This window comes from Atractosteus spatula, chromosome 7 (assembly GCF_055471065.1).
Source record: "Atractosteus spatula isolate fAtrSpa1 chromosome 7, fAtrSpa1.hap1, whole genome shotgun sequence".
Lineage (NCBI taxonomy): Eukaryota > Metazoa > Chordata > Actinopteri > Semionotiformes > Lepisosteidae > Atractosteus > Atractosteus spatula.
The window spans coordinates 41262053-41282026 of NC_142712.1; the positions used below are offsets into that span (position 1 = coordinate 41262053).

At 43.7% G+C, this 19974-nt stretch overlaps 2 protein-coding genes across 10 annotated transcripts in view; both read right to left on the bottom strand.

Annotated features, from left to right (window-relative positions):
* Positions 1–52: 52 nt before the first annotated feature.
* On the bottom strand, positions 53–3737 carry golt1a (golgi transport 1A). Its single transcript, XM_088920868.1, has 5 exons — positions 3638–3737; positions 2731–2822; positions 1569–1747; positions 946–1009; positions 53–717 (listed from the first exon to the last, which is right to left on the bottom strand). Exons 1-5 carry the CDS (start codon positions 3735–3737, stop codon positions 676–678), a joined length of 477 nt encoding a protein of 158 aa, XP_088776994.1. The 3' UTR covers positions 53–675.
* Positions 3738–4331: 594 nt separating this feature from the next.
* plekha6 (pleckstrin homology domain containing A6) overlaps positions 4332–19974 on the bottom strand; it is an 82497-nt gene continuing 66854 nt past the window's right edge. For 7 of the 9 annotated variants that reach the window (XM_088920856.1, XM_088920854.1, XM_088920852.1 and 4 more), the window contains 12 exons: positions 19816–19965; positions 19028–19123; positions 18018–18129; positions 17079–17218; positions 13908–14007; positions 12693–12805; positions 12121–12297; positions 11886–12038; positions 11462–11595; positions 10594–10736; positions 9683–9791; positions 4332–8756 (listed from right to left, as the gene is read on the bottom strand). In XM_088920856.1, the coding sequence (XP_088776982.1) occupies positions 9694–9791; positions 10594–10736; positions 11462–11595; positions 11886–12038; positions 12121–12297; positions 12693–12805; positions 13908–14007; positions 17079–17218; positions 18018–18129; positions 19028–19123; positions 19816–19965 (1416 nt within the window). In that variant the 3' untranslated portion in view covers positions 4332–8756; positions 9683–9693. Of the gene's footprint in view, positions 8757–9682; positions 9792–10593; positions 10737–11461; positions 11596–11885; positions 12039–12120; positions 12298–12692; positions 12806–13907; positions 14008–15417; positions 15601–17078; positions 17219–18017; positions 18130–19027; positions 19124–19815; positions 19966–19974 lie in introns of all 9 variants that reach the window. The other 2 variants (XM_088920857.1, XM_088920851.1) reach the window with 2 other exon arrangements.

The window sequence follows — 19974 nt, forward strand, 5'->3', positions numbered from 1 at the left end:
TAGCTCTGCTGGTTAGCAGCATGAAGCCTCACAGATCACAAGTCTCATGTTTGAGTTGCTGTACTAAATAAACCACATTACAGTCAACCCCAAATCAGAAGAAAATAAACCTTACATGGAATATGACTACTGAAACAAGACGCTGGCTTTATCGTGCACAACACAACTGCGTGACCTAGGTACAGGGCCTAATTGGTCACTCTGCAGAGCTTACAGAAGGGTGATGCAGTGGGGACGTTTTAAAATTTTTACTATGTTAATTCTTAGATGTATCCAAGACTGCAAGAGTGTATATAACACAGATCATTGTAGGCTTTGGGGACCCCGATGGGGGTGTCCTTGAGAGTCAAGCAGCCTTGGGGTACAGCAAACCCCCCTCCCCAAAAAAAATTAAATCCCCAAATTATTGATTTAAATTCCCAAACTTTTCAGTCCTTGATTCCTTCCTTTCGGCCTGAGTCCTGGTCACTGCTCGTGCCAGGTGCTGAGGAAGAAGGACAAGGACAAGAAGCACACTGGGGCTGATCCTCTCACACAGGCTCAGGTCATTCATGGGAAAGGCTCAGAGGTCTGGGAGCGTCTCATGTCCCCGGACCCCAGAACAAAATAACAAGCCCTGATGCTTCAAAATGAAGACCTCCACTGCCTCTGTATTAAGTTCTGGGCCAGACGTTCTCAAACCATAGAGCTGCTGCTGCCAGACAGTCTGTTGAGGAGCTGGAGAGAGAAATATGAGTCACATTTACATGCCTCTACAATTTCTCTTATCTGTCACAAATGCTGCACAACGTTTCCTTTTTAAAACTGCAAGGAAGCTAGCTGGCTTGAAACTCTCCTCACTCACACATCTCAAATGATGATTCAGAGGCAATCAAACTAGACCATCTGTATGTAAATCTACCGGTATAATTATAATAGCACCACACAATAGACTGTATTTCTTACCGAGCTGAGGAATGGAATGTTGACTAAAGACCCAAGGAATCCAAATGCCATAGGAAAGAAAGTCCTGGAGGGATAAAACACAAATTTGAACTTTCAGCCTCAGATTGGAAACACTATTTCCATGCCAGCACATGGCTGAGCCGTGCCATTCAGTGATATGGATATTTTTGTTTTACACCGTATCATTCACAGGGGGCTGAATTCTGGGCTACAATGAACAGTCTCTGGGATTTCTGTCTCCTGAGAGTTGTCTGGGAAACGGAGGCTGAAACACTGTTATGATTTATAGGAAGACGCAGTCTCTTGGAAGATTTGCCAAGAGATAAAGGCAACTGCTATAGTGTTGATATGACCTCATACTGGAGTAAAGCCACAAGAGAAGCATTCAACACTGTAATTTGTAGGATCGTCTTATCCTACATCTATCCAGTTATAGGAATCCTTGATTTTATAACACTAATAGATGTTATCAGCACAATCCTTTTTTCACCACTGGGCAAATAGTACTGTCCTGGGAGTTTTGGAAGGGAATGTGACTATAATATGAAGCTCCACCTGGGGGCCCCCTCCTCCCTCCACAAGCCCCCCTGTCCAACCCTTGTCAGCTGGTCAGCCCCACTCACCGGAACAGCAGAACAAAGCCGTAGGTCTCCATCACCATGCCAACCACCGGCCAGCGCAGCAGAACCAGAGCCACACCCCCCAGGAAGAAGGCGGAGCCTCGGAGCTTGTGGCGCTGGAAGAAGAACTGGAACGTTCTCCTGAGGCCAATGATCACAGCCAGGCCCGCCAGGAATAGGATCTAGGGCACAGGAGACCCAGGCTTACTGGTAGTGTGCAAAGGAACAAGTAATAGGTTTATTCCATGCTGAAAAAAAGAAGAAGAAAACACGACGTTTCGGCCCTGGAGCCTTCTTCAGATGTGAGGTGTTACTGGTAGTGTGTCAGCAGAATGGGTTTGCACTCAGGGTTTTCCTTGTGAAAATCGAATGTGGTGTATGCAGTAAATCATAGTAAAACCATGGTAAAGCCGAAGGAGGGGCGGTAAAGTATGATAACTACTGCACCAACCGAGAAAACTACAACCGTTTTCCTGTCCAGCTCTCACAAAGCACTGCGAGTTGGCTCAGCACAGGCCTTCAGCACACACATCTCCTTAACAGCGTAACTGAATTACTCATCTACTGACCTAGTGAGAATCCAAATGCCCAGTTTTTGTTCTCTCTTCTTTAATTACCTGTGGTTGGCACTTTCAGGCTGCTGTTTTCTTCAAGATGTATAGTAGTTACACACTTGTCTTCCCCTTAGAAAGTACCTAATGAATTTTGAATCATTAAACATATGAGGTGTCAACAGGCCTGGCGGGGTTTCTGTACTTTACTAATGTCACCACAGAAACAACATGTTATGCCAAATGCTGACAGTTTAACATGAGCTTATCAGAAGCTTATACAGGTAGCTAAAAATACAAAGTAGCATCCCTGCAGAACAGATTTACAAAAGTCAGTCATGCTTTGTTTGAGTAAGGCTTTATGTAGCCTTCATAATACCCTCTTAGAGGCTATATAAGATGTAGGGAAAGAGTGAGAAACTTGAATTAATGGAGAATTAAACTTTAAGAAGGCCAGATTGTACAAGCCCAGAATGAAATTTAATCAGCACACATAAAACAGCAGAAGACGGTCTGCTGTAGAATAGGGCTCAGGCATTGCCAATGTTGTTGGAGTTGAAATAAATATCTCTATATGTCCCTGACTCAGAGTGTGGAGCTGTGAAGTGACTCACATTTCCGAAGGCCAGCAAGACAGAGTCAAAGTACAGCAGCACTCCGAACATCAGGAAGAACAGACCGAACGCTGTCAGGCCCACACCCAGCTCTGGAAGAGGGGCAGAGGGGAAAGACAGCAAGTCAGAAGGCGAATGAGAGACAGGACAAGCACGCTGCCCCCTCTGTACCCTGCTTCACAACCTTTCAATACTTAGTAGCTCTCAAAACATACCACCATCAGACAGATTTCATGACAACAATAACCGTGAACATTTGAGCCAGAGAAAAGGAGACATTTCTTGACACAGAGAGCCGAGGGAACCTGAAACCAAATCCCTAACCTCCTTCCCACCAAGTTCACACCAGTGAAAAGCATTAAGAATACAATGGGATTCTTGGATCATTAAGCGGGTAGCATTGAACCAAGAAAGATGGAGGTGAATAGACTCCTCTCAGTTGTAACCTTTCCTTTGTCCTCATGTTCTAATAATGAGTGCAGACAGCTCCTCTAGCTGCAGAAGATAAATCTATAAATGAGACCAAAAGTCTTAAACATTACTTTATGCACACAATTACCTCAATTAGCAGGGCCATGCTCTCCCATATCTTTAACATAATAACGTCAAGGTAAAATTCCATTCTTGGCCATTGCCTGATAGGTATGTATGAAATCATCTTAAGAAGGTGTACACAATAACTTCAGAAGAAACATCTGAGATCTACAGTATAATCCACTTATTGATCCTCAGTCAGACACCAGCATGGCCTCTCTGTCCAAGATCTCGAGCTTCATCCCTACTTACAGTGCAGGCAACTGGTGAAAAATAAGCAATGACATTGCCAGACTTGTAACTGTCCACAACAATGCTGAAATGTCTGGAAGAAAATGAACAAAAAAAGGCTTCAAAACTTCCCCGCACTCACTCTGGACGTCTGTGACTGTGATCATCGTGTCTTCCTGTTTCTCCTCAGGCCCGGCAGTATCAGGAGTCCCAGCACTCTGCCCCTTTAGCTGCTCTGTCATTCCCAGCCTGGGAAATTATTAACTAAACACGGGCGAACTGAGCAAAATAGATTAGCTTTCTAACAATGTCTCTGCACTGCAATGCTATTCTCCACTTATGAACAGCCTTATATATACTAATTACAGACACTCAAACAATGAGCATTTTCTGAGCCTTTAGAAGTTTATGACTTGGGAAGTAGAAGAGGTCCTTATCTTCAAAGACAACACTAAATGATAAAAATTAGATCTTGGTTTCAGTCATCTTAACTTCTAAGTGTAAATATTTTAAATTGCTTACAGATCATTTTTCACCTTTGTAGGACAGAAAGATGTAATGCTACATTATGAATGGACATAGTATATACTTACTGCATAGACAGAAGGCTACACAATTAAAAGCTTTTAATGCTTAGAATAATCCATCCATTTCTTAACCACTTTATCCAAGGTCATGGGGGAACTGAAGCCCATCCCTGCATGCAACAGGTACAAGACATGATGCGACGCCTGTCCATCGCAGTGCTTTGAATAATATGCAGAGAAAATGGCATATCCCTCCCACTGTAATCACACCTTTTGTTAACAAATAGGTGAGGATATGAGGCTTTCATCTTTGTTTCAAATACATTTTATTGGAGTTTTTAAATTATACATTTTGAAACAAACTTGTATTGACAAAACACATCTTGCATTTCAGATCTAAACCTTGGCTTTTACAGTACTGCCCGGTCCATGAGGGGCTCAATCCAGGCTGCTACTCTGCACTGCAACATGTAAAAGGTTTGGGAAACGTACTTATTAAAAAGTAATTAGTTACAGCTACAAGTTACTTAATAAGTGGTAATTCTTAATAAGAAGTTGAGAGGCATTGCTTTTAAGGGAAAATTCATGAGTCTACATGGTAATGACATCCACACATCCACAGAACACTCTAACTGATGGCTTTACAGGAATTTCTCTGAGATTATTGTTATTTTTAAAAAGTAGTCCTTTACACAGGTATTGTGTAACTGTAAAAAATACTTTTTTTAAAAGTAACTTTACCCAGAACCAACACATCAACACATCTATTGCTACAGCAGTGCTATGACAACCTAATTTGGTTTGTGATCCAGGCTTGTTCTTTTGCAACAGACATCTTTAGCGGAGAGCTCTGCCAGACTAAAATGACTCCCCACATCCAGATAGTCGTCCAGTTTTCCATAAAGGGGTTCACAACTGTGGATAAAAATCAGCCCCCTTCATGTTCATCTGCCTTGGGGCCTATGTGACATGCAAGGCCAAGGGATCAGATATTGCTATGTTTGGGTCTGCTCCACTTTGTGCTTGGTATTGTGTCCCCATACGAATCATCAGTGTGTAAAGTCTGCACATTTTAATGTGGCAGGGCTCTGCAATGTTTTTGGCAGTGTTACTCATCATATCCACAAAATAACAATGATACCAAAAATAACATTAATAATATATTACTATTAAGAGTAAGCTGTTATTCTGTTGGGAAAAAAAATACTGCTGTATTCCCTTAAAATCATCTAAACAAAAAGGCAAAACTATTCAGATACATTCGCTTTATTGCAAGAACAATAAATTCTTAAAGCAAGCCTGTTTTATTTTTTTGCATAGTACAAGCAGTTTTTTTTAACGTCCCCCAAACAGCAACACTGAAAACTAACATTTCCTCTAACCACAAAAGACAACGAAACGGGCACAATTCTGATCTAGCAGACAAGCGGACTTTAACAGTGTTCTCTGCTGAAGTGGTAGGTTCCACACCTCTGGTCATTGAGGGCCACAACACAGACAAGGGTCAGATCTCCTGGGTTTGTTTATATCAGCTGGACAGGGCAGGATTGGTCAAAGTGAGCCTTTTGTCAACAGGCATTAGAGGCTGATGATTTTTTGAAAAGACCATGAAAATGCTGTATTACAATCCTCATGACCTGAGGGTATCTGACTTACCAAGACAAAGTTGTTGTTTTTATTCATTTGAACCAAATAACCTAACCTAACGCTCTTACAAGGCCCATTTTAGCTTGTCCCTTTGGTTGACCATTTAACGTGTTTTATGAATATACTGGAATTAAGTGAAACACTATGGTGGGTGCTCAATGACTGTGACTTAAGATTATCACACAAATACATTCTAACTTAATGCAACATCTCTGTGTAATCAGTGTATACTGGATTGTACGCTATAAACAACAATGGCAACTGCACTGTCAATAAGTGCTGCACACTCTGCTCATTTAAAGTTGTTTTTTCAATATGTAGAGATTCCACATGTATTTCTTTTTCTAGTTAGATATACAAGCTGCCTTTCAGGAAACTCTATCTGGCTATGTTATTTAGCTAAAAACATACCTGCTTTCATTTTCTGTATCTATGAAGATTGCTGTTTGGGATCGATGAAAACTGCTTCAAAAGTTATCATTTAATTTTTTTTTGCTTATCAATAAACACAGCTCAATGTTAGCTAGAAACAGTGGATATATTTTCACAGAAACAGAAGGCAACGCTTTCTCCGTGTCATAGGATAGCAAGTAAAAGCCATTCACACAAGGGCACAGCCGACGTGAGAGCTGCACCCTTACCCACAGTTTTAAAGCTCAAATGCCAACGGTTGGTCTGATGGCCTGAGTGCTCACAGTAGAGACAGGAGACAGGTCAGATCCAGAACGGGCCAGCAACTCACTGGCAGAAGGAGTATATCACAGCCTTTTCAGTATCTAAGACAGCCGTTTAAATTGGGCGACTCTAGTGCCCATTCTGGGGGGACACATGTCTGAACTCTTCTGAGCTGAGCGAGCCCTCAGCAGCAGGACAGGCACCTGCTAGGTGATCAAGGCTCCAGGTGCCCGCTGTAGATGATTCAGAGCCTTTAGTGCTCGGAAATGAGAGAGAACAAGCCAATCCACGCTGGCATTTCAACTCATGCTCTTCACCATCAAATGCTGACCTAAGAAACTGTCCTGGTGGATGTCGCCATGCTGAGCAAAGGCAAAACCAAAGTGAATGACTCTCAAGTTAATCAGCTCAAAGAAGAAGTGCAAGAATTTCTCTGGCTCAGAGTCCTAACCACTACTCAGCACAGTCCTCTCCTTTATGAAATGTAGACATTGTGACGATTAAATTACATGCTTAGGCCTAATTGAAATGTCCTTTGAACTTTTACAGTACAAACCCAACAATTCAAACCATAAAAAGTGTGTTCCATCTAAAAACGAAACAAATGATCTGCAATCTCTCTGAGCAGGCCGCAATAGTTTTATCGAAGTGATACAAAAAGCAAATACCACTTTATTAAGCTTGTTTTTCCTGTTTTCCTGTAAGTAGAAAATGTACAGTGGAGGTGTATTTTTCATGTAAACATTTGGCTTTGAATTTTGTATTTAAAAAAAAAAACCAGCACACACCACATTGATGATACAACAGAAACCCATAAAGACGCCTTTTCTGCACACCATTAAATGAATAAAAAACGTTGACCCAAAAGTCAACATCTGATGATTTTAAGATGGGTATCAATGAAATATCAAATACAAATGTAACAGTTAACAATTTTGTTTGCTAGCTTTAAAGCCTGTGATTGAAGTCATAGGTAAAAATGCTTTGCGTTGAGTGTCTGTACTGCAAGCTGTTGATCCATCTTGACCTTGACAAACAGGCATTTCAACTAAGCAAACTTAAAATTCTAAGGTCACTTCTTTTCTTTCTGTTTCATTTACAATTTTTCTCATGTTAAGAGTATCAGTATCACAACTGCAGGTATATGCAGCGAATGCGCTGTGTACAATAAAGACAATGAAAAGGAACGGTCAGTACATAAGTATACCTCATTATAGGGTTTATCAAAAAAGTGCTGAGAGATGTCACACTGCAGAGATGCTAGTACAACAAGCCCTATTTTAGGAAGAAAAACGGGGATTAGAGTTTCATTGAAGCAGAGCCTTGATGGAGCAGGACAGAGTGTGATTAATTCTGGTGTGTTGGGAACATACGTCCGACTGAGCCATGAGCAGGTATACAAGTAGAACGTCTGTGCTCTTGGAAATGCTACAAACTCCAACCCGCAATGCTGACATTCACTCCACATGACTGGAACCAGCAACTGCTGGTGGACTGGTCCCAGTGCTAAAGGACGCAGAGCCGCCGGCCTGTCTTTTCTCCACCTACAGTAGATCAACAGGGTATGGTCAGATTGCACTGCCATCGAAAAAGTTCAGGCATTGGGTTTGAAAAGACCACTAAAACGTCAGCCCGGCTGTTGCAGCCCAAATGATGTCAAGTCATTTAGAGGTGCATGGAGATGTCTTCTTGCTTTGGTTCTTGAGTTTTGGTCAGGTCTACAACACCCTGGAACAACCACAGCCCCCACAGAATCACTTCCCCTCACCATCGACCTTCTTGCTTGGTCTCCGTACAGTATATCATGGCTCCCAGTCCCATGCAGAATGAACTGCCCTGTCAGAAGCAGAGCCCTTGAGACTATCTGGCTCAATGCGGGTTTAGAATTTTACCAACCGCAGCTACATTCCATTAAGACCAACAAAAGGGAAAAGCAGTAACGCTTAGAGAACCTGCACTGCACTCCTCTGTGTCTGATGAATGCTTGGTGGTTCTAGATGACTGGTTTTGAAATCTGTCACCAATCAGTTACTGTATGTTCTCCAACCTGTGCTTGCTTTCTCACCACAGTAGGGTTTCGATGTTCTTCTCTAGATGACCACATTCTGCTTGACACACGCCAATCAGCGGAGATTCTGGCTGTCGGTTAGCAGTAAATGGAGACTGCCTGTGGCTGGTCGTATGGACGAGATGACGTCCCCCCTAGAGTTAGTAGGCCAGTACTGCTCCGTGACATAACAGAGAACGTTACAGTCGTGGGCTCCCAGTGTTCTTACTCATATTCTCTCGCAGTCATTAAAATAACAGAATGAAAAAATATACTCTATGGGCAAAAGAAAAAAAAAACTTTTCTTTCTTCATCAAGTGCTCAGAATGTTGCTCCATGGAACTTCACAGCAGCCAGGGCCTGAGCTGAGAACATTGAGAAAACAAGAGAAAGAAAGATTAAGAAAAGCAGTAAGTTATCTTATTTGCATCCTTCTGATGAATATTTTGATCTTCTCATATTAGCTGTTGAAGCAGAAGCCTAATATTTAAGCAGCCTAGTGGCTCCGGTAGATCAACTGATTCCTTTAAAATACATTTTGAAACCGCATGACACTCTTGTCTTGTCATATGTATCTACCAGAGGATACATTAATGATGAAAATGTCAAATGATTTTGCTTGATTACTTTTTTCACTGACAATACAAAATTCACCAAAGTTAGATAGCCCAGTCACAATTCAGAAACTGAGATATTTTCAGTACAGCGACACACTTACTGTATTCAATTTTCAACTCCTTATCCAATGTACATTTCATAAAACAGCATCTGAAAAGGATTATTTTCATGGTATATTAAGGGATTCTAGAAAGCTCCTTCAAGCTCACAAAATTACACAGGAGGAACTTTAAGTGGAACAAAGAGTGTCAAAATGTCCAAAATATGCAAGAAAAGGTTATTAAAAGATAAGAACCAGAGTGAACTCCCAGCTGGCTACAAAACAATGACTCCAGGACTTTCATCTTGATCAATGACTGTGTAAAATTGTTCACCCTTCTTTACCTCCTTCACAGGTGAGCAATTAAATATAAAACTAGAATGATTCGAGGTAATTCTCCAGGGGAAGTAAAAACAGAAATGTGCATTAAATTATGTGAGCATCACCTCAGGCACTACAGTATGATCAAGCAGGCATCACTGCAGTCCTTGACTTGCTCAGCACACCTCTGTACAGACTATCTCTTCCTTCTATCTCAAACCACAGGCTTGCAGCAGGATGGGTGTGAACTGATGGCAGGGCTCAGGGGGGCGGGGCTATCACTGGCACAGCAGTGCTGTGGGCGGGACTCACCTGGGGCAGCCTCAGACCTTCATGAAGTGGGAGGAGTCAGAGAGGTCAGCGGAAAGGGGGGGGACCAGGTCAGTCGGGGAGGCTGAAGGACTGGGGGAGACGCACTGAGCTGGAATGGAATGGAGTGAATAATAAAAAAAAAAAACAAAATATCCTGCTTTAAACAAAATACAGCTAGCTTTGTAGAGATGCAGTATCAGAAGCGGATAGGTGGGAAGTTGAACAAGGTTGCTTAAGAAGGTGCATTACAGCTGGAATCGCTGTAGACTGAAGCGAGACCTCCACAGAACTTTAAAAGTCTGACAGAAGATGTGACTACACCCAACAAGTCTAAAATGACATTCACATCTTCAGAAAACAAGGCACTGAAAGACGGCCTTTATATCTGTGCATACAGATATGGTGTATCGTCACATGTGCGGGGACGAGAATGCTCAGCTGGTATGACGAACTGATGGATCAATTAATGTGATAAGCTGATGTGGGACATGCGGTGGAAGAAGGGCTGAGGCTTGAAGTGGAAATGAAGGGGTTAGAAATGAGTGCTACGCAAATATCTTCAGGACTGCAGTGAATGTTCATGATCTGAAATGCTAGGAAAACTGCCAAGACTCGGTATAAAAGGCAAACCACAAAAAACAAACTTAGTCGGTTCTCACAAAGACCCTCAAGGTGCAGATAACAACAGTTGTGATTCTGCCTACAAGTGCTTCAGTGACTTCAGCAGTTCTTCCACATCTGATATCCTGCTAGAGGAGTCTATCCTGCTGCCGTGAGGGTAAATATTTCCTGTAAAAAGCCATGTAATCCTGCATTTCTGACATCAATCACAGGGGAATGTTGCTTGGTGTTTTTGGATAAGGCAAACAGCTGTGGAGCGAGTGAGCCCGGGGCCGGCCTGGTGTCCTCACCGGAGAGCAGCCTGCTCCGGCGCGAGGCCTCGGCAGCGAGGGCGCACGAGATCTCGATCCTCTTCTCCTGCTCCTGCCGCTGCTGCTCCGGGTCCGCCTGGCCGTCCGCCGGCCCGTCCAGGAGGGGCACGATGTTCTGCATGCTGCGCGAGGGGGAGGCGGAGTGAGAACAGCGAAGCTGCCGTGTCCACAGACGCATTCATGCATTAACAGTGGAACACGAGCCGAGACTACGTGGAGGTGCGTTTGGTACTGAGGACAAGGGGGCACACGTTTGCCTACAGGGTTGTGGGAGTCTGGAGCAAGGCATCTTGGCGTGTTATTCAAACCGATACCCTGGTTCATTCAGGGTACAGCTGGATAAGATCCCTGGATCCATTAACTACTATCAAACAGATACAGCAGTAGTAGCTGAATGGGTCCTCTTGTTTGTAATAATCTTTCTTAGGAAATAAACTTAAACTGAGAATGCTGTGGAGTCAAATGGTACAGAAAATGGTAGTATTCTTAGTCTTGTCCTGGAAGTGGAATTAAAGCTATATAAAGTAAAAACACTCATCCTGTCCAGCTGTGACGAATTCCTAACCCCCTGCCTGCAGGCAAGGGCAAGAGGTGATGGTTAAACAAAAACGCATGTGGAGCTTGAGGCTGGCGATTGCATTGTGTTTCTTTATGGACCTTAAATTAGAAAACGATGGAGCAGGTATGGAGCCTCAAGTCGCGGGCAAAGGCACTCTACACCTTGAAGAGAGGCCAGAGAAGCAACAGTCACGATTGGGGCTGGCACTTCCCCCACTGTGGGTCCGTCTGGGCCTCGTCTTAGCTGGTTGAGGTTCAACTGTAAGTACCTCACAATGCTACCACCTACTTTGACTTTGCGATGAGCGTCTTGATTCTTTCCACTTTCTTCTGCTTCTCTTGAATCTCTTCCGGGCTGAGCATCACCTCGGGTTCTGCGTCCAGATATCGCTCCGGGATCAGAACCTTGTCTGGCATCAAGAGCTGCTCGGATAGATTTTTGGACAGAACTTACTGTTTGCGCCACTAGTGACTGGCGTGAGTAGCACTTAAAACTAAAAAAAGGTGAAACTGGCTGGTAGCTTATTGAAATCATGAGGAAAAATCACACACAATTAATTTCACCTCACTTTTTCTGGACCTTATGGTTAATTCTGAAATTTTACTTTACCATGTAAAAAACTATACACAGTAGAAGAAAAAAGGCACAGTAGATAACTGTAATTTCATTAGGTTGTAAAGAGGTCAAAAAAAGCAGCAAGTTCAAGGCCTACCTCCTTGCCAATGTCCAGGTCGTAGTGCTCAGGCTCGACCTGCAGGCGGCGCAGTCGCGCAATCTCCTCGCGTGGAGATTCCACCCCCTCCCCCCGTACCGCTGCTTCCAGGTCTTTGATGTCGACCTCGTGAGCGGTCAGTCTCCGACGTACCTGCGTGGGCGAAAGGGAACCAATTAGCGGAAGTGCACCGGACCCATCTACCAATCGGTAAGGGCTGAGAAGTGGCTCATACCACCCTGTAGCTGACGGTGGGCTTGAGGCCGTCTATCTGCTGCCCGCTCGAGAGCTGCAGGCTGCGTCTCTTTTCCCGCATGGAGCTGCTTTGGTTTCTCCTGATCCTCTCGTTCTGCTCCTCCACGCTCATCTTGGACTTCACCTCTGCTTGGAACACCGCGCTTTTCGGGCGCTCCTGAAATAAAACAATTCTGGCTTAATAATCACTGCCCCTGCAGAAGGTCTCTGAGAGATTCTACTGCACAGTGAGCAGCTGTTTAAGATCTTACTTATGTACAGCTCTTACTGCAGAGCAGCATCATAGATGAGTAGCCCCGATGCAGCCGTAACAGAACTGAACGGTGCTACAACACTATGCATAAAATGGAGAAGACACAAGCACATCCACATTCTGTAGCTTATCCTCATGTACCATGCAATGGCAAACACTGTCGTGCAGAACGCTTATACCACAGGCACAAAAGTACTGTGAGAAACCTGGGGCAGTCACTTTCCTGCAAGTAGGGATGCCCAATTTAAAACCACAGGCTCAATCAGATGTGTGCTTTGAGTGCCCCATGTGCTCCTTACCCTGGAAATGTGCCCATTGGGCTGCTTCCCTGAGGCTTTACTGCGGGTCATGGGATCTGAAGAGTTTGTCTCATCCCTTGCAGGTGACTTAGTCCTTGGGGGAACAACACCAACTAGAAGCAGACAGTTCTTGTATTAATGAATTAAAAAATAAGCAAACAGGCAGAAAACTGGATTATATAACACTGGATTATATAACTTGAAGAAATTGAGCTCCAAACCCTGGGAACACAGTCAGCTTTTTTGAAGAGTTATCTTATATCTTATTAAATGGTCTTGATAAATAAATATGATGAAAGCCTTTTCCAAGCAGAACATAAGAAAGGTTACAGATGAGAGCAGTACAGCCTATCTATAGCCTGTTTTTGGCTGGTTGATAAATATCCTCAGTTGGTTATTTATTTGAAGAAGTCTTGCTTGGCTTGTTACAAACCTCCAAAACACTTTGTGTAAAAATGTGCCTTTTGTTCTCAGTTTTAAATGAAGGTGTATGTAGTTTCCACTTGTGTCCTTTGGTGTGTGTTAAACTGTGGATTCTGAAGACGTCCACTAGGTTAACTTTGTCAGTGCCTCTGAAGATTATGAACACATGGATCAGGTCCCTACACAGTCTTCTCTGACTTCTAAGACTAAAAAGCTTTAATTCTGTTAGCCTGTCAGCATAGGACAGTCCCTAAAGTGCAGGAATGTATCTTCTCTAGACTGATTCTGTGGCAGCAATATCTTTTGTTGTAGTGAGGTAAACAATAGTACAGGTTTTATTCATAGTTGTGGAGAAATCTTCTTGTATTATTGCTCTACTGGAACTACAGAGCTACACTGGAACTACACTGGTTTGTAGCCTTTCTGTGGAACCTGTTCTCAATCCAGAGCACAGGGCTGATAGGCAGCAGAGCCACCTGAGGTGAGGATGAAATGAGGTGCCTAGCTCCCTTCTTCATGTGAACAAATCATCAGACCCTGGTAGAGGGGGAGGCAATTTCAAGTATCATATCCAACTCAACCAGCACATCTTACGATGTAAGAGGAAAATAAAGTTCCTGGAAATAACTTGTGTGAACCAGGGAATGAACATGAAGATGTGAGACAGCCTGGCTGACCACTGTGTCCAACAGGCCAGCTACACAACTACACAACTATGAAAACAAAAGTCAACCAACACAAAGACAACACATTCGCCTGGGAAAAGAAGAACTCTTTTCTGTCCAATGGTACCTTTATTTTGACTGCTCTGTCGTTCATGCTCTGCCTCCTGTTGTTCGCTGCCGTTGGGCTTTTCCCCAGTGGGCATGTGGGACATATAAGAGAATTTGTGCTGGAAGACAGATACAGAACAGAAGAGCATTGGCTCTGTTAAGTCACGGTGTGTGTAAAAGGACACATGCGGAGAAAACAAGGGCATTGTGCCACTGAGTCCAGCTCCCTGGCTCACTCACATCTGGAGAAAGAGATCCTTCAAGATCTGGGTTTATTAAAATGGTCAGAGAACGTCAGATCGGTCACTCCAAAAGTCTCTAATCCTCTCAACAGTACAGAATAAAGAATTAAACTAAAGCTCAATAGTCTGTCCACTCTGCTGGGTGGAAAATGTAATTATAATTTGATAATCTGACTTTTGGATAATTTGACTTTTTTCATTCAATAAAAAATATTTTTTGATCCATTCAAACTACCCGTTTCATTCTTGAAACATTCAAGAATTCTTGAAACATTCATGTTTCCTTTCTTATTTTTCAGCCATTTGTGTAAAGAAACTGGTAAGAATACATTTTAAGCCATTTTAAAAAACTCTTTCATGGTCGGCTCTAAATAACTCCAAATTTCTCATCCTTGTGCAGTAAGATAGAAAATAACCTCACAAGCTCTTTTCAGAATCCAAAATGATTGTTGTTCAGCACTGAGTTTGAAAGTAATTTATATCACCAACCTTGCCGATTTTTTAATTTTGTTCATTAAAAAAATAATCTGGTGCCAGGCTACTGTACCCTACTTAGAAGCTCACAATTCATGGTTCCCAGGAAGATGTGCCACAGTTTTCCAAGGACAGAGACAGAGGACAGACTGCATGACCAGACACAGGGACAGACAGACTGATGGACAAAGGAACGCACACGTCACAACTGAGAGAGCAACAGTGGGGGCAGCCATGAGTCCTCTGGAGCTTCTTACCTCTGTAAATAACCTCATTATTCTCCTCAACACATGAACCTCAGGCAAGCTAGAGGCCCCAAAGCCAGCAACAACTGGAAACACAATAAGTGGAGGCTTTCATCCTTGTACCCTCTGTACTGCCTCTTGTGACGGCTACAGATGTTTGTCATCAGCCAAACTGGATCCAATTTCCTGCCGTGCTTTTACTCTTTACTGACTTAAAAAACGGGTTACAGCTTATGTTTAATTCAAACCACTTGTAGTAATGTGGAACAAATTAAATTAAAATAACAAGGGAAGTATTCTGAGACACTGGTAGATGTGGAGGCTTGTGCTTTGAAGGCCTCCACGCAGTTTGTTTCCAGCTGTCATTTGTGCCGATGTTTCGGGACAGCGCACGAACAGCGACAAGAGCTCTGGAATGAAAAGGGGGTGAGTGTGTGTGCGTGGGGGTTTATTAGAGGGGGCTGGGGGTTCGGCTGTGGCTGTGGCGAAGGCAGACCGACCCAGGGAAGGGGTGGGGGATGGAGGGCTGGTGGGGGGGAGCCTTCTTCCTGTCCCGTAGAAGAGGTACCTGTCTGCGTCGAGACCCTTCTTCCCCGTCATCCTCCTCCTCCATGCTGTCGGACCGCAGGCCGACGCCACGGAGCCAAGGGGTGCTGTCAAAGGGCAGGGGGGGGATGGAAGGGGGGATGGCGGGGGGAGACTCCAGGGGGAGATAGGATTTGGGGAGTGGGGGCCGCGGAGGGCCAATGTCCTAAGGCATAGAGAGAGATACAGAAAAAGATAGAGAAAGCGAAAGAGAGACAGAGCACAGAGTGCATTAGGAATAGCAGCCAAGCCAGAGAGGTTTCAGGAGCGGAAATTTAACCTTTAGCTGGATCGCATCCCCCTCTTGTCTGTACAGAGCACAAACTTTATTCTGCACTTGAATTACATGGAAATAGTTGCTTGTGAGTTGTCCTTCTGCACAGTACTTTTTCCACTAATTGATTAGCTCATTATTTAAAGGGACTGCATGACTCCATGCTTCCCCAGACACTTTTGAGACAGAATAGGAGTTAAAATAAATTACCCTGGAACAAGATATTGTAATGTTAACTTTCACAAGGCACCTTTCATGTGTGCTAAAGTATATTAAGTGAAAATGTGCTTTGCTGTTGGGTGAAATTTTTAAAAGTTATTCATATTATTAAGTAGATAAAGAATTCACTTTACTTTATTCGTACATAAAACCTAACTCACATTGAGTGACTGAGTTGTTGAGAGTAGTTGACTGAGTTGAGAATAGTTCATTTAAAAGTTAATGTCATCCCTGTTTCAGTGCCACATTAAAATTCCATTCTGTCTTAAAAGCTGTCCTGGGTGAACAGGGAGTCCGATGGGGTCTGGGACTGCTCAGCATGGTCGGTAAATGGTGTAAAAACTGGGGCACTGGGAAAAAAGTGCATGAACAAGCGAGGGAGTAATTGAGAGCACCGAGCGACCACTAGCAAAGCACAGCAGGGTCAGGACAGCGGCAGAAGAAAGCCAATAATTTGTAAAATGCCATTTTAAAGCCTTTGCCAAGCTTTGGAGCTGGCGCCGAATAGATTGGGGTCCTTCCAACGGCGGTTTAGTGAGGCTCCTGTGCCAGTAAACTCAACAACACACTACCAACAAAAAGAGCGCGAAGACTGGGATATCCATCTGTTTTCAAAGCTGCAAAAAGCTCGAGAAGGCTCTCTGACACACAAAGAGTTGTCCATCCTTCCAAAGCTTTGAAATCTTTGGCTTTGAGGGTGGTAGTAAGTGTTTTTGTCCTCTTCCAGTGTCTGAAAGTAAAACCTTAAGATATCTATAAAATGTATAGGTACACAAGAAGAACATGAGATGTGAATAGTCACAGGCAGCAGACCCATCAAACAAGACGACTGGAGTCGACGACAGCCCTGTGTGGAAGAGATCAAGCAAGGTAAGGTGTGTGTATCGTGCTTAAAACATCACAGCAGAAGTAGGGCTGCAAAACAGAAGACCTTTCAATCCTTCCTGTCTGTGTCAGATCAAAGCTGCTTTTACCAGATGTTGCACACTCGATTCCAGAAAGTGGCTGGGCTCTTTGCTAACCGTGAAAGAAGTGTCTCCAGTTGTATTCTCTGAAACACACTTCCGCCTAGCCCCCTGATCCTGTGTTGGGGTATTAGGGTGCTAGGATCAGGACATGGTTGGGAGGATGTGGGGGTGGCTGGTGCTCACCTCAGTACCCATTTGCTTGGTGGGGGAGCCCTGGGACCCCGAGACAGGGGAGAAGGGGCTGAGCGGGCTGGTGAGGCTGACTGAGCTGAGCGGACTGGCCGGGCTGTTCGTGCTGAAAGAGCCGGAGGCCGCGCTGGTCGCTGGTGGAGAGAAGGACAGCAAGAGGTCATTACAGCACTGCCTGCTCCCTAAAACACTCTCCAGATCACGAGGGATGAACTGGGCACAGCAGCATGTCCTGTTCACACATGAATAATGACAAGATGAGGTATGTAAATTATAAGCTGTGAAAGGTGTAAATATATACAGATATACACTTGCACAATGTAAGCTTTGCAAAATATTATAATTCACCCCAGAAAAGGGCATCTGCTTATCTTATTACTTATTATAAATAATAACATAAACCTGCAGAATAGCCCCAGTGCAACTTTTCCTCATTTTTTTTACCTTAATTAACTAAAAAACTGTAAATGTTCCCAATATCACACTTTGTCTTCTCTTAGAATTAAATCTGTACAACTAGCTTCTGGAATAAAACAAAATAACTAGCCAACTGTGGCTCAGCAGAAAGCAGAGCTGAAAATATAGCTTTAAAAAACAAACTAGAAAATCAGTAGAAGAATGACTGTGATTTCTGCTGCTGTTTGGAGCTGCCTCAACAGTTGTTTGCAGTTAAGTCCAGATCTCGCATGTCTGCATCAATATCTTTTCCTGCAGCTCATTCTGAATGTCCCGGCTTTGGTCTCTGTTAGTCTTTCTGCCCTTCTTACGTTCCTCATGTCTGGCGATTACTCATAACTTCCAAAGTTCCCCGCACCTTTGATAAAATTCACTCTTTTTTGCACCTCTCCAAATTCCTAACGGTCCTCTCTCGCTTCCTGCCTGCCCCACGTCTCCTGCTTCCTTCTTGCCTGTGAAGGTGTTTCTTCTGCTTACCTCTGTACTTGGCGGTGTCTGTCCCCCTAGATGGGTTGTTCTTGTACAGCCCCTCCAGCACATCCTGGATCCTCCAGAACTCCTTCTGCAAGTACCTGTGCACGTGCTCATTCTGCCAAGACAATAAAGCCACAATCACAGGTCACCAGCACGCTGACATTAACAAGCCAGCAAATTTCTGCCGTCTGTGGATGCAGGCTCCGGGGTTATTTTGAAAACTTTGAATAACTTTGAACTTTTGCCTTTGATAACTTAGAACTGTGTTCAGCCTCTCTAGGTGAAAACCAAGGCCAGATGGGCACAGAAAATGACATCCGATACTCATGCCTTTTCAAAAGCAGTCAGTCAGCTCTGAAATTGTTAATGCCGTGCAGAGTCCATTGAGAACAGCTGCTGTTTTATCCACAGTGGCCTGTCCATGCATTATTGAACACTGCAAACTGAGCCATAAAAACATGACAATAGATAAAAATAATGTTGTGCTGCTAAATCAGTAATGAGGGATGCATAATTTAAATGTTGTTGGTTAATTATTGATTTTGAAATCCTCTTGTTAAGTGCGAGTAATTTCTCCAGATATGTTTAGTCCTACCTACATCACACAGGTCAGAATGGAGATATTCCTTTGGGATTTAAAAGCCCCAGGTCTATTTCTTACTTTGTTTTTAGTTTTTTTTGTGTGCTAAATTATTATAATTTTTTAGATCTTTAAAACACTGAGACATTTAATCAATAAATCAATCAAATAAATGCATATTTAACATTTTCAAAACTTATGACATTAAAGTAGATAGAGCTCATTATATACAATTTATTCCACAGAGCTAAACTCCAGTTTTCAATTATTTGAAAGGATAAATACCAATTTTCAAAATTCTATAATGACTATGATAAATGAATATAGCTATAATCACTGCAAGCCTGTGCCTCAAACTCTGGAACATCTGTGCCTGAGGTTCACTTGACATGAGTACATGACAGGTCCTGACCACTGAAGGGTGTCCATTCACCTGTCCGCCAGTGTTAAGTTGCTCCCAGAGATCACTGTGGATGGCATTGACCTCATCCTCAAGGGCCTCAAACTCCATCCGTGTGGTGGACAGCACCTGAAGACCCAAAACATGAGCAGGTCAAGCAGAGGTCTGGCATCATTCTATACTAACTGCTCCACAAAACCCCCACACCCTGGTCCGCAGTCTGCAAGTTCAGAGAGAACTGTCCTCATGTGTGCCTCTCTCTCCATCACATCCTTCATGCCTGCACCACTAGAAAGACATGGTTAACAGAACCTTTTCCTGGGTTGTGTTTCACCATTTCTACCCCCCCTTATCTAGTTAAGATTTTACTGTGTACAAAAAAAAATCTCATACTACTGCTCCCAGTTCTTAATGTCTCCCACCTCCTGGTCTGGCCTTACTCTGCATCACTACTCTCAAATCTCTCCCTTTCTCCTCAGGTCTCCTGTACAGAGATGAGACCTGAGAGCCCCAGGCCGGCACACATTATTGATTGAGATTTAAAGGACTGCAAAAGTTTTTGTTTTGACCCGTCTCACAGAGAATGAGGCCAACTAATTCAGAGATCACCTAAAACCAAAAACCTGAGCACCATGACTTCAGGGTAGGATGAGCCGCTGAAAAAATGGTATCTGTTCCCTACCTTTCTGTAGTGATTACTTAAGGGGTGACCTATAAATACAGCTGGCCTGTGGCTCTCCAGGACCACAGGTTTTTTCCCCAGCTGGCCTGTACATTCCCAGATAACATGACCCCGGCCCCCTGCTGCCCTGGTTCCATACACTGGTGGCCTGCGACAGCTCCCCGCGGATGTTGATCAGCTGGTTCTGCAGGGACTCCTTCTTCAGCCGCAGGTTTTCGGCGATGGAGGGCTGGCTTCTGTAGAGGTCCAGCTCCTGGTGTGTAGCCACCAGCACACCTTCCAGACCGTCCTGTGCGAA

Excerpts from the sequence above, each read along its gene's own strand:
- golt1a (XM_088920868.1), bottom strand. The coding sequence starts at position 3,737 with ATGACAGAGCAGCTAAAGGGGCAGAGTGCTGGGACTCCTGATACTGCC. Across the intron at positions 2,823-3,637 it reads CACAGTCACAGACGTCCAGA|AGCTGGGTGTGGGCCTGACA; the intron begins GTGAGTGCGGGG and ends CCCCTCTTCCAG. Across the intron at positions 1,748-2,730 it reads TCTTGCTGGCCTTCGGAAAT|ATCCTATTCCTGGCGGGCCT; the intron begins GTGAGTCACTTC and ends CCTGTGCCCTAG.